This window comes from Sorex araneus, chromosome 1 (genome assembly GCF_027595985.1).
Source record: "Sorex araneus isolate mSorAra2 chromosome 1, mSorAra2.pri, whole genome shotgun sequence".
NCBI classification, from domain to species: domain Eukaryota; kingdom Metazoa; phylum Chordata; class Mammalia; order Eulipotyphla; family Soricidae; genus Sorex; species Sorex araneus.
In genome coordinates this window covers 439391046-439404537 of record NC_073302.1, presented here as the reverse complement: position 1 = coordinate 439404537, position 13492 = coordinate 439391046, and the positions used below count along the sequence as shown (strand labels likewise).

At 40.3% G+C, this 13492-nt stretch overlaps 1 protein-coding gene across 1 annotated transcript in view; it reads right to left on the bottom strand.

The window, feature by feature from the left end:
* Window positions 1–13492, bottom strand: part of MGAM (maltase-glucoamylase) — a 120881-nt gene that overhangs the window by 84490 nt on the left and 22899 nt on the right. The window contains 9 exon segments of the mRNA XM_055129602.1: window positions 878–991; window positions 1172–1303; window positions 2492–2617; window positions 2894–3006; window positions 5873–5972; window positions 7438–7609; window positions 8636–8787; window positions 9224–9333; window positions 11436–11556. Of these exon segments, the coding sequence (XP_054985577.1) occupies window positions 878–991; window positions 1172–1303; window positions 2492–2617; window positions 2894–3006; window positions 5873–5972; window positions 7438–7609; window positions 8636–8787; window positions 9224–9333; window positions 11436–11556 (1140 nt within the window).

Genomic DNA, 13492 nt, shown 5'->3' with positions numbered 1-13492 from the left:
ACTTGCCAGTGCTTGGAATGTAAGAATGAGAAATATGGGTAGGTATTTAGGGAAGAAAGATGAAGGGTAGGGGTTTCAGCCTGGGTGCCCATGCCTCTGCACAGCCGGTGGATGTGGAACGAGCGGGAACCAGAGACAATTTAGGATTTGGGGTTCCAGCAAGTGCTTGCACCCATGTATGGAGACTGTGAACTAAGCTTTTGCTACATGCTGTTTCAGGAAGGGAAATGATTCATTTTCAAACCTAAATCTTCGCGGACTTAATTACTATAATACAGAAATTGTAAACCGCGCGACATTTTATCTCTTCATTCTCATCAGTGGAAAACTTATTATCAAATATTTCCTTGTTAAAAGAGCTGTATTCTTGGGGGATAAATTCCAACAAAAATAGTGAGTCTGTTTTGAAACTCTAATAACAATAGTGAGTTGTGTGTTGAAATCTGAAATGTCATCAAGGTAAAAAGAAAAGGAAGTGAAATTATCACTCACGCACGGTGGGGGGAGGGTTGGGGGATGAGGTGTAAGATGTATACTGTTTTTTGTTTTTGTTTTTGTTTTTGTTTTTGTTTTTATTGGTGGTGGAAATTGGGCACTGGTGAAGGGATGGGTGTTTGAGCATTGTATAACGGAGATATAAACCTGAGAACTTTGTTACTTTCCACTTGGTGATTCAATAAAATAAATTTAAAAAATTTAAAAAAAATAAAAGAGGCTTTAACCTGTCAAAAAAAAAAAGATGAAGGGTAAAGTTTACCCCAACATGTAAGGCAACTGGTAACATAAAACAGAACAGTTTTACACAGAAACACACACACACACACACACAAACACGACAACTCACTCTGCCATTCCACAACTTTCCCCTTTGACTTGCCTCTCCGATGATTGGAGTTCCATCAGGAGTTTCCACCCACACCTTCATATTTGAGCCCCTGTCATATGGTCCATAGGGATTAGTCTGAGAAGAGTTGTTAGAGATGGCTGGATCCTAAAAAGGGGGCAGAAGGGACAATGAATAATTTTATATTAGGTTAGACGCAATGATAATATATTGAATCAGTGACTTTGTGAGTCATAATTCTTAAATTGAATTTTTTAAATACACAAAAAATAAAAGAGAAGGTATTGGAAATTGGCAGGCAAAGAAGGGGGTTGAAGTGGCACATACCACAATGATGACCAATTTCTGCCCATTATTGTGCAACTCCTTAGCAAAATTAGGGAAGTCCTTGTATTGTACTGGATTGTAAGTGAAGTCCTTTCTTTGATCCATATAGTCAATATCAGCGTGTTGCACATCCTAAAAATATACAGATGCCCACAAATCAGCACATAGATGTTTTGTTGTTAAAATGAGTTGGAAAGCTTACCATTATGATTATTCCTGAGAACAACTGATTCTGTGTGGGACTCTCAAGAGAATTCTTTTTTAATGTTCCTGATTTTATTTGAGATGTCATGATAAGCATTACTGTTAATGATAGGGTTTCAAGCCTACAGTCTTCCAACACCAACCCTCCACCAGAGTGTCCACTTCCCTCCCATCATCTGGATCCAGCCCTGGCATTGAAGTGCTTCTTTTCCAATAGCAATTTCCAAAGCAAGTGATCAGTTGTTACCTACGACTTTATCTCACGTAGGCATCATGCTATTAACATCATCTTACCCTGCCCACAGGCATCAAAAATCAATCTCACTGATACCTCACAATTATTTTTAAAAATCACTAAAACTGTCAAAATATATACAGAGCCAGAGATGTCTATCTACCTATCTCTCTATATATACATATATATATACATATATATACTGTGACATATGTATATACACATATCTGTGACATAAGTCCTAATAAATCTAAGATAAAGGGTGAAGGTATTGTCTCTCCCACTTCCTTCATTTCACTTTACTACCCCCATTATTTTATTTTTCTCTTCTACTTCAAGTCTTTATCAATTGTTCCTTCTGAGTTTGCCTAAATTAAAACATAGACCCCAAAATAAAATTGACTCTTGTTCTAGGGTCTAAATGTCTGCCTTTCAGGGAATGAGGTAATGAAAGTAGAAAGTTATCCCAGAAACTTTTTGGTTTTCCCCTTTGTCTCTCTAATAAACCCTCATCCCTTTTATGATATATTAGATTCAAAACGTTAAAAATAATTACACGTATGGATTGTATCATTTTGTCACTTAAACAAGGGGAAAAATGGCTGAAGAACTCAAAAATGCATTATTTAAAATTAAGTCAAGGAAAATTTTCCTAATATGACATTAAAAAAGGCAAAGAAATGGATTGCTTCCAACCGCATAATTATGGCCTGTTTCCTACTAAAATGAATCTGTCCATGGGAAAATGGTTGGTCCAGCAGAATTGTCTGGCTTTTTGCCTATGTAAAACTCTTGTGTATATCACTCAGGCAAGAATCACTCAGGGGAGAAAGTAAGACAAGGAGATTCTGACTGGGGAGGATTCCTAAGGCCTTACTCACAAAAGGAATCTGGGCGTCCCGGTTTCTCTTCACGACTGTTTTCATGTTATCTAGGGATCCATAATCATAACGGCTGAGATGAAATCCAAGTGACCAGTAGGTGGGAAGGACTGGCCGTCCAGTGAGCTGAAAGAAAGTTTTATTCTGCTTTAATAAAACTTTCTCTAAACCTTGGTTGGCGGGTACAAAGCATGCTCCCTTTTCTCTGCATACTAGTTCACTAATGTCAGAACATTGTTCTATTTTTTAACCCCTTTATAACTCATCCCTGAGGTACTCCACTCAAAATAGTAGATTTATATAAGAATAGGCATTTTTTGTGAGCCCTATTGCTTATTTGGTTGATTTTTCTTTGCGCTATTTAGGATTTTCTTGGTCAGCACCATGACAAAATGAGATTACCTCTAGATACTCTTGAACAACTTGCTCTGGAGTGTCTCCCAGGAACACATAGAAGTCAAAAATGCCTCCAATGGTGCGGTAAGTGATGGCTGGGGCAGGCTGGAGAGTAATCTCTGGAAAAATTTTATAAAGGAGAGAGAAGTTAGAATTTATCCTAGAGTAATAATTATAACATTTTAGATTAGAGGATCACCACTCATGTGAACTTAAATAGTTGACTCTAATGCCGCAACATTTGGCAATGAGGGAACAAATGTTGATAATTACAGTCTCACAGCACCCCAGATCCCAAGGCATGAGAAGAGACTAATTCCCAACATTGGTGGTTACAGTATAATATTCCCATGTCAGAAAATAGGTTTCATAAAAATTCCATTAGTTTCATGGTGTTCCAGATACTATGTCACCAAAACTACTTTAAGTTAAAGGCCCTTGAGTTTTTGGACTCCCCTATCAACCTGAAACCAGAATCTCTGTAAACAAATAACTTGGTCATAACCACACCCCGACCCAAGAACTCTGTTATCTCTGAGACAAAGAATTTATGCCCCATCAAATAGCTGTCATCAAAAGCAGGCTGTTTCACCCAGTTTTTCTTCCTCAGCATCATTTATCTTTCCATGTCATTTGTTATCCCACTGGTGCCCTTTTTATATCCCATTTCTTCCTAGAAACTATGAGTCACCAAAAGAGCCAATATCTCTCCTATTTACCGATCAGGAATTCTAGGCTATCAGCCCCCAACTCTAATTGCTCTTCTCCAAAGCCCTTGTGTGCACATCTGTTGCTCTGAGATGAATTTTGTCTTTTTCTCTTACTAGCTTCTCTTGTCAGTTTGCTTTATAGGTTCCCATGAATTAAACCTAAGAGGGTAGAAAGTTTGCTGAGAGTTAGCCATAGAACATGCTGTTTTTATCCCCATAATCTTCCACAGTTATAAGAATGCAACCCACCTAGGTGCTAGCTCAGTGAGTCTCAGAGCAAGCAAGAGTCAAACTTAAGCCAAAAAAAAGGCCAGACATTGTATCATAAATTCTAAACTCCAAACACAAGTCTCAGAAGTGATGCTCCTGGTACTTTTTTTTAAGTAAAACAGATTTTATTTGGAGGTTTTGAAGGGAAGGAGGAAGAGAAAGTGGGAGAGAGAGGAGAGTATCATACTCAAGAGAGAACCCAGTCTTCTCCAAGGGCAGAGAGCCCCGACACACATCCCAGCATTAGACAGTAAAGCATGAAAGTACACATCTCAAGATGGAAGATGAAGGTGACAGGTGTGCTTGACCACATGGGCACAAACAGCATATGGGCTCGGGCAGCATATGCTCCATTCCTGGTACTCGGTCATAGCACAACTCATAGAGTGTCATGATTCCAGGACTTTTCTCCTGAAACCTGACTTGACTTGGGCAAGAGGGAGTGGTAGAGAGTCCTTATTGCACCCATGAGTACTACCTGAGTACTGCTAAGTACTAAACACAGCATGGTAGAAATAGTAGGAAGTGTTAAGATAGAGGATCTGCCTTACACCCCTGAGTATACTGCCTGAGTACTACCCATAGCATAGTCTCACACCACAAAAGTGATTCCCCAGTACCACAACAAAAGTGACCCCCAGCACATTGCAGTCAAGTTTGAGGTCGAACTTCCATGGTCTGTATTCATACTGAAAATCAAGATCAAGTAAGCTTTTGACCTTCCACTTCACAGCAGGTTTTTGTCCTCCCTGAGCTCACCTTAGGACACCTGTGTTACCGTTTGACAGTTGTCCCACTCCAGTCAAGTGCCAAATTCTCCACAAAAACTCTTACCACAACAATTAATAGGTATGTAGATAGAGAGAGATGATATAGAAAGAGAGAGAGAGATGAGTAATTTGCTTTCTGTTCCTTTCCTATTCTGAAACCATGGGGGGGCGGGGTCTTTGAATCATCCAAGATTCAATTAGATGTCTTAGAATCATCTTGGATCACATATATTGAGTCTCAAAGTTGCTGAAAAATTTATATCTTTATTTTTTATTTAAAATTCCCTGAAAAGTAGATGCATTTGTAAACTGATTTGAAGGTGGCTTACAAGACAGAGATTCATGAATGAACTAGAGGCTACAATTTTGAGAGCAAGGTTTGCTCTCAATTTCTATGCTCATCTTATTGCAGGTCAAAAATGGTTTCTGAACCATCCAGGCTATTTGGAGCACAGAACCTGTCTTGTGCTTCTCAGGAGAGAAGAAGATCAGTGTTCTATGCCCAACATCAACATAAAGAGTCTATTGTTGATTTCCTAAGATGATTGCACTGGTATGTGACTCATTGCCACCTGAGATGTACTATTGATGTAACAGGAAAACAAGATGAGAAACACCTATCTAGTCTAAAACCTTCAATAATACCTAGCTAGCTCAGGTGGTAGAGCATGAGAGCATAAAACCTTCAAAGATGGGTGATCTAGACACTTTCTAGTATCCTATCATGTTACCTCATTTGATCTTAAATAATTTGATCTTACACTGCATGATCCTGGAATTTCATTTGACCTTGCTCACCTTGGATGGCTGAAAAATAATGTTCACTGTTCAATCTTAGCTCCCTGGTTAGACTCAACACCTGTCATCATCAACACCTGACTCAGAGGAATTGTTGCTTTCCTCTCAGTGCCTCAATCAACCCCTCTACAGGATCAAAGTTGAAAAAGTAAAAGCACATTAGTAAAATTGTCTTAGTGTTCGCTGTCTTCCCTATATTCTATGAAAACTAGGCTAACAGAGGTTAGACTAGACTCAGCATCATAAGCCTGGAAAGAAACCCTAAACTACAGGAAATGTTAATGAAGAACAAAGAACAGGAAGTCCAAGAACACATTAAGCCCCAAACTTCCATTTAGCCATTACTATAGAACTCTGTTCCTTTTTTCTCAATGTTTCAAGAAAAGGACTACATATCACTCATGCACTATCTCACACACATTCCTTCCGTCTCTTACCCATGGCATTGCTGTTCATCAGAAACACGCCAAAGGAGGATCCACTTGTATCTTCTAGGCACAAGAAGAATGTCTGTACACCATACAGGTTAGTTCTATCCTGCAGAAAGATAATATAAAAATAAAAGTGTAAAATCGTCTAGTCTAAACCTTATAGAGTTCTAATATCTGCCAGGCAACCAATATGTGGCTAAAAAGCAGATATCTGAGCCCTAACAGATTTCTGTGAGGCCTGACAGGCCTTCTAACACTTGTCTTCTAAACTCAAGAACGACTTGAAAGTTTTGGAAGAACCGTTTTGGACACATGCTACATCTCAACCCAAGTGGAATCCTAGGTATGGAGACAGACTTGGATATTTTGTTCAATTTCACCCTGTCTTTTCAACATGCAGTCACATTTGATAATCACTATTCTCAAATGATATGTTTAAAAATTTGGTATACAGGCAACTGGCATTGTAGATAAATAATAGAAGAAAGAAGGAATACAGATCCCGCACTATACACTTTGAGGATCAAAGGCTCCTGTTTTCTTCATTGATCCATCATTAGTTCTGCGTAATCAGATAAGTTGCTGACAGACCTGTCAGAGGTATTACTGGGCCTAGAAATTAACTCTTCTTTGGATTTAGCAATCAAACAAAACAGATGTGAAAAAGCAAAAGAGAAACTGAGGAGAGAAAAAATACACCAAAATTCTATTTCTTCTATTCTTGCAGTGCTCTAAATTTTCTTCACACAAAGAATGATTAAAATAGAGCTTTGTAGGGGCCGGAGCAATAGTACAGCGAGTGGCGCATTGCCTTGCATGTGGCTGACCCAAGTTTGATCCCTGAACACTAAAAGGAGTAATTCCTGAGTACAGAGCCAAGAGTAACCCTTGAGCATTATCAGATGTGACCAAAAAAGCCAGAAAGACATGGAACTTTGTGGATAGTTTATCCTTTTTTACTAACAGCCCTGTTAAGTTAGTAAATTATGAGAGTCAACTCCCTACTAAAAGTGGTATCATAACATATTGTAAACAGCACAATTCAAAGTAAGTGTGATTTAATACCTTATGTTGTTAAACTCTTAGTACTTTTAGTAACTATCAGTAATGCGTAGTAACTCTGAGACTCATTACTTGAAAAAGTATGATGCACATAGGTTACTATTTAAAGAGCAGGAGCAGGTGCTGGGTCAGATAGTAAGCAGGTAAGGTGTTTGTCCTGCATGCAACTGACCTGGGTCTGACTTTCAGCACTAGATATGGCCCCCCAAGAGTAATTCCTGAGAAGCGCTGGGTGTGGCCTCCAAACCAAAATAAATAAAGAACATGTACTATATGGCAGATAGTTTTCTTGTGGCTCTATACATATAAATTCATTTAGCTTATATCATAACCCTTTGAGAATAGCATATTGACCCATTTTATAAATGGAGAAAGAGAAGTACCAGAATCCAGACCCAAGTGAGCTCCACCTAGAATCTAAACCTTAACCATGCTACTGCTATCTAGGAGTGACTCTTCTAGATGAGACTGAGCTTTTCTGTGGAGAGAGATGGATCCTAAAAGCCTACCCTATTGGGGACTGTGTCTCTGGAAAACAGAGTCCAGGTCTTCCAATTCATATCATGCCTGTACTGCTGGTGCACGTGTTCCCCCAGGCCATACACATTGGCACTGGGCAGTCGCATAGAGATCTGCAGGAACTGGTCAGCAAATATGAGCGGCCCGATGCTGGAGTCCAACCTAGACACATGTGCAAAACACAGGGTCATGACGGCAAGTAGAGAGAACACAGTTGCTTAGTGAAGGGCTCTTAAATTTCAGTGATTCCATGCCTTCTATTTAACTGCCCCACTGAGTTCCTGTGACAGTTTTCCATGGATGCAAGAACTCAGGATTTCTCAAGAGTGAGTACTGTATTGCAAATTTCTTAGGTTTATCCCTAGCCATCCTACCATAGGACCAGATCACTCTTCCTGATATAGAAGTTATTCCACAAATAGTTATGGCTGGACAAATGATTAGAAAGACGGAAGATACACATGCTGAGTGAAATGAGTCAGAAGGAGAGAGAGACATAGACTGATAGCACTCATTTGTGGAATATGAAAAAAGTATGAGATTAATACCCAAGGACAGTATTAACAAGGACTAGGAGACCTCGTCCACATTTGGAAGCTGGCAACAAGGAGGGAGTGAGGGTGGAGGCAATTAGGATAGAGACGGGACCACTATGAAAATGGTAGTTGGAAATAATCGCTCTGGTCAAGAATTGAGTGCAAAATGTAGCTAAAGGGATATACAGGATAACCTGTCAATATCTGTATTGCAAACCATCATGCCCAGAAGGAAAGAGAGAAATAAAGAGAGAGAGAAAGGTTGTAGGGGCATGGTGAGAGGGAAATTGGGGCTATTGGCTGTAGTAATCTTACACCGGAGAAGAAACAGGTGTTGGAACATTGTATGACTGAAACCCATCCATGAACAACTTTGTAACTGTACTTCCCAGTGATTCAATTTTTTAAAAAAATGGAGATAACTAAAGGTAAAAATGAACAAACAAGGAGGAAAGATGAAGGAGGGAAGAAACAAAATAGTGTACACTTAGAGCTGTCCTCTGGCCACCAGCCACGGCAGGTCACCTTCAGAAAGATTGCTGAAATGCACACCTTCTAGGCTCGTCTCCCTTCCCCAGAAGTGTCCCTTTGCTGAGCCTCAGAATGGTTTTTAATACTTACAGAACACGTTTTTATAGTTTGTAATACTTACAGAACACGTCCGTTGCTCTTCCTGATCACTTGGATGCCAAAAGGGTTCTGGGAGACCTTCACATCATAGAGCAAGTTAGAAGCGGCGTTTCCTTGGAAGGGCTTCACATTTTCATGAGGCACCTCAAATCTTTTCTTGTCTGCATCTGTCAACTGCCCAGAGAGAGGAGGCAAAGAGAGCCAAAATGAAAACTCGCTGTCTCCAAAATGGGAAGAGCTCCTGGGCTTCCCAATCTCTCTGTACTGGAACTTAGGCACGAACCCAGTGAACACAATATCTGAAGGACATGTGCACTTTATTTCATCCATGCCAGCCCCTATCTCTATGGCCTCAATTAGTCTTGAGGTGGATACGCTGAGAGCCGTGACCTCTAGAATTACCCAGATTCACCAGTTTCCTCTACACTGTATTTATTTAGGGAGTTATCACACTAAGGAAAGCTTAGCTCTATCAGCCAGGTGCTACATAAGAATCATCACCATTGAAGAAAACCCCTGCATTAGCCAAACTTTATTTTCTCATGGTCACTTCACTCTTCAGGTTTGGAACAAAAGCCTCTAAAATTCAAGACATTAAAGCCCCCAGAACCTTGAAGTGGAAGCGGCGAGAGGTCTGCTTTTCAGCTGTGAGGAGAATGTTCCTGATGCTGTTTCCATAGACAGATGGAGCTGGCAAACTTCGCAGCTGTGCAGTGAAGCCTAAAGCGAGAGAGAGAGAGAGAGAGAGAGGGTTTTCAGAGCTGACTATATGAATGTATAAGACAGTAGGCACAGAAAATTCGACTTTTGCTTAAAGGGGTTGGTAAAACGGCTTTATTCTCCAAAAGAAAAGAGAGGCAGATAGAGACATCATTCACACCTTGACTCAGGTTCAGAATCAACTTCCAGGCAACTCTCCTGCAAAATATGATTGAAAACTGGACACACACAGAAATCTCAGACCCGAGCAACTTGCCGCAAAGATGGCCCGGGACTTTGCAATCGGCCTTCTCCGCTGGGCCACTCCAGATTGGGGCAGGTGCCGTCCCACCACCTGCCTTCTAAGAGCTCCGGCGGTCACCCTTTTCTAGAAGTCAGTAAGAAGCACCAGCTCCCACATGGCCACGATCCAGAGACACACACAGGAATCTCGGACATGAGCAACCTGCAGCAGCAACTTCTTCAGGCCCTAATTATTAAAAACTTAGAATTCCTAAAGTGTGCAGGCACTTTTGTGGCTGTGTGACATTATATTATATCCATAGCAAGCAATACAAAACACATTGTCTAGCAATTGTATTTTCAGCAGGTATGGGGGAGGTAGGACTGGTCTCAAAATATCTAAGGTAACTAACGTAGAGAAAGAATACCTTGCCAGTTCTCTGCCTCACAAGCCGGAGGAGGTATGGAAAGTGAGGGGAGGGGAACATTGGGGATTTGGGTGGTGGAAAATGTGCACTGGTGAAGGGATGGATGTTGGAGGACTGTATGATCGAAGTTCAAACATGAAACTTTTATTACTGTATCTCATGGTGAATTAACAAAAAATAAAATTAAAAATATATATATATCATTGAAAACTTCTCCAAATGCCTAACACTATTGTACCCATGGAAACAAAGACATTCGGCAACAGCCTTTGCACTCTGTGTGTATGTCTGACTAATATCCCTGCCCGGTTATCTTCAGGCTACGTCACAGCTGCTTCATTGCCCTTGTTACATGATAAACCAGGTCATAGTCGAGATTGTCCTAAGTCCATTAGGACAAGAGGCCCAGGAGGGTAAGAAGCTTCTCCCTTGATGTTAATGGGCTCCCCAGAGGTGTCGCCTTCCACTATTCCCCAGAACGTTCATCATTATTCCGCTCTATACCTGGGGGCTAGGGAGGGATCAGAATGAGCTGTTCACTCCCCAGATGCTGACACTGACTAGCTAACATTCATCAGATGTTTCCAAACTGACAATAATTTTCATGTCATTAAAGCTGCACTTTAGAGGATGGAGGTTAAGGTGCATGCTTTGCTTAGAGCCAAGCCTGTTCCATCCCTGACACTGCATGGTGCCTCGAGCACTGTCAGTTATAGCTCTGGTGGGCCTGCACACACCACGAAGGTAGCCTGGTGGTCCCTGGAACTGCAGGGTCCAAGCAGCACCATATCCTCAGACCCTCACATTGAACAACCGTCTTGACTGGGCCAAAATCATCAACAATACATCTCTTCCCCAACCCCCTAAACAATACTTGGGAATAGATTCTAATTCTAATTTCAATGCTAATTTAAAAGCGGTACCTGCCTTACACCACAATTAAATAAGTAGAATCAATGAAGACTGAAACGTATCTTTCTAAGTAACTTGGAAGTAGCAGTCAGCTTAAGTACAAAAAGGTATTAATAACCTGTTCTTTTTTATTTTTAATTTATTTAGTCATAGTCAAGTTGAAGAGTTACTCATGAATGGGTTTCAGGCATACAAGAACCCATTCTTCTTAAGTGGGCAAGTCCCAATGACTCTAAACTAGTGGTATATAGTAAAAAAGAAACAAAGTGATAAATAGATAAAATCATGTATTATCAGAGTTGTAAAGTCATTTCAGAATCAACTCCTTTTCTCTGTAAGTTAGAAACCTGGTTTTCCCAGGGTTACAAAGGTAAGTCCAGAGTGGGCAATCTCTGAATTCCCGAGAAGGTAATTTTTCTTGGTGTCAAATAAATTGTAGTTTTTATTATCATGGGCAGGCACCTGTGCCAAACCTTCCTTCTGCAGCCCAGGGGCCGTCCTCTGAGTATCTGGCCTCCTGTTCCTGCCAATGCAGCTTACCTGCATTTGTGTCTTTCACGGGACCCTCCATTTGATAGCCATGATTCTTAGAATAGTAGCACCAAGGAATTTTGATGTCCCCTTCAGGGTTCCAGCAACAACCACGCTGTATACAGATAGCCTGAAATGAGAGACTAGTTAAGAAATTGCATGGATCGGTAGATTCCATTTATAAATTAAACTTACCATTTATAAATACGAGAGTATCTTGCCCACACGGCAAAGCCTGGCAAGCTACATTCGATATGCCAAAAACAGTAACAAGTCTCACAATGGAGACGTTACTAGTACCCGCTCGAGCAAATCGATGAGCAATGGGATGAAAGTGATTTATAAATGGCACAGTAACATTACTCTCATTTTACAAATAAGGGAATTGATACTTGGAGAAATTATGCTTTATCACTCATGGCAGAGTTTGTACTCGTAACTGATGGTTTTAAACCAACATCCTGCCTTGTTACTGTCATTTTTAATAGGGATTGTAACCAATTCCATATCTGTCGCACAATAAAATTAAGAAATTGAATTAATATTCTGAAATGAAATAGTTATAGCACCAGTAACCCAAAATTATAAGTGGAGTTTCTTTTATAATAGTTGGGCGGATAAAAAAAAAGTTAAGTTTATTCATGCACCTTGAAATCAAATCAATTCTACACGAACTTAGAAATGAAGATGCATATGTGACATACATGATCTATATTAACATATACATGAGTATATATCTATGTATATTTATCTATGTGTATATTAAATATTGATATTTACAAATATACATTTATATACCTATAGTCTAAACTCCTACCAAGGCAGAGAGGAATTTTTATTTGAAATAGTAAAAGACTCTAGTTCTTAAAGACTAGGTCTTCACCTTACACCCCAATTTAAGACAAATTCAAAGACTGAAATGAATACAATCCCTTTCTCACAAGTAATCTGGGAGCAGTAATCAGGTTAGGTTCAAAAAAATACAAAGAACCAGCTCCTCATGATTGGGAGCAAGTCCAGTAATTCAAAACTCTACAGAACATAGTTCAGCAACTAGAGTGTAGTGAAAGAACTTGACCTTGCTCATTAGATTACAGGAAAACCTTATCTCTTTCTTGCTCTCCTTTCACTTGTTCTCTTGCAGCCCTCACCCTACATATGGGGGTTGTATCAAGGAGGAGCCCACCAGGCACAGGAAGTGAAGGACCCTCTGACCAAGAGCCCATGAGGAATTGAGTCCTTCAGTCCAACAACCGTTGAGTAACTGAGTGACATCAATGCAGGGATCAAAAAGGAGCCTCTCAAGGGGTCCCAGGAGATTCCTTGACTGCAGTGGTCAACAGCTCTTAGCCAAAAGCACCAGCTCGCCCAAGATTACATCTCCATGGCCACTTAATACCTCTATTGCAAACCACAACACCCAAAAGGAGAGAGAGAGAGCAAAAGGGAATGCCCTGCACAGAGGCAGGGACGGGGTGGGAGTGGTGGGAGGGATGCTGGGACCATTGGTGGTGGAAAACGGGCACTGGTGGAGGAATGGGTATTCAATAATTGTATTACTGAAAAGCAAGTGTGAAAGGTTGTAAGTCTGTACCTCATGGTGATTCATTAATAAGATTTTTTTAATTGCATCTCCAACCACAAAAATTGGGAGAGATATGTTCAGCCACTCAACTTGGGGGTCACTTTTTACAATAGTCCAGAGAGATACTTTTGTTCACAGAGTTTAGTATAACATTGGTTTGTCCTTGCTGCCTTGCCACAGGGAGTTTAGGTTTATTGGGTTACTCCCATCACAGTGCTCCCATTCCTCTCTGTTTATATGTAACCTCTTTGTGCTCTGCTTCCCCAGTCAATAACCTTCATCACCTAATCAAACTCTGTTAACTTGTAAATATTGCTTTTCTCTTCTCCTTAAGTCCTTTGCATAGTTAATTCAGAGCAATGTCCTTTTTGTATGGACACAGGAAGACAGTTAATGCTATGCTTTTGTAACTTAGGATTTAATTGACTCCAAATGATATTCACTCCTGGGCATCTGTTTTCTTGACTTAAGCCTCAGTTGC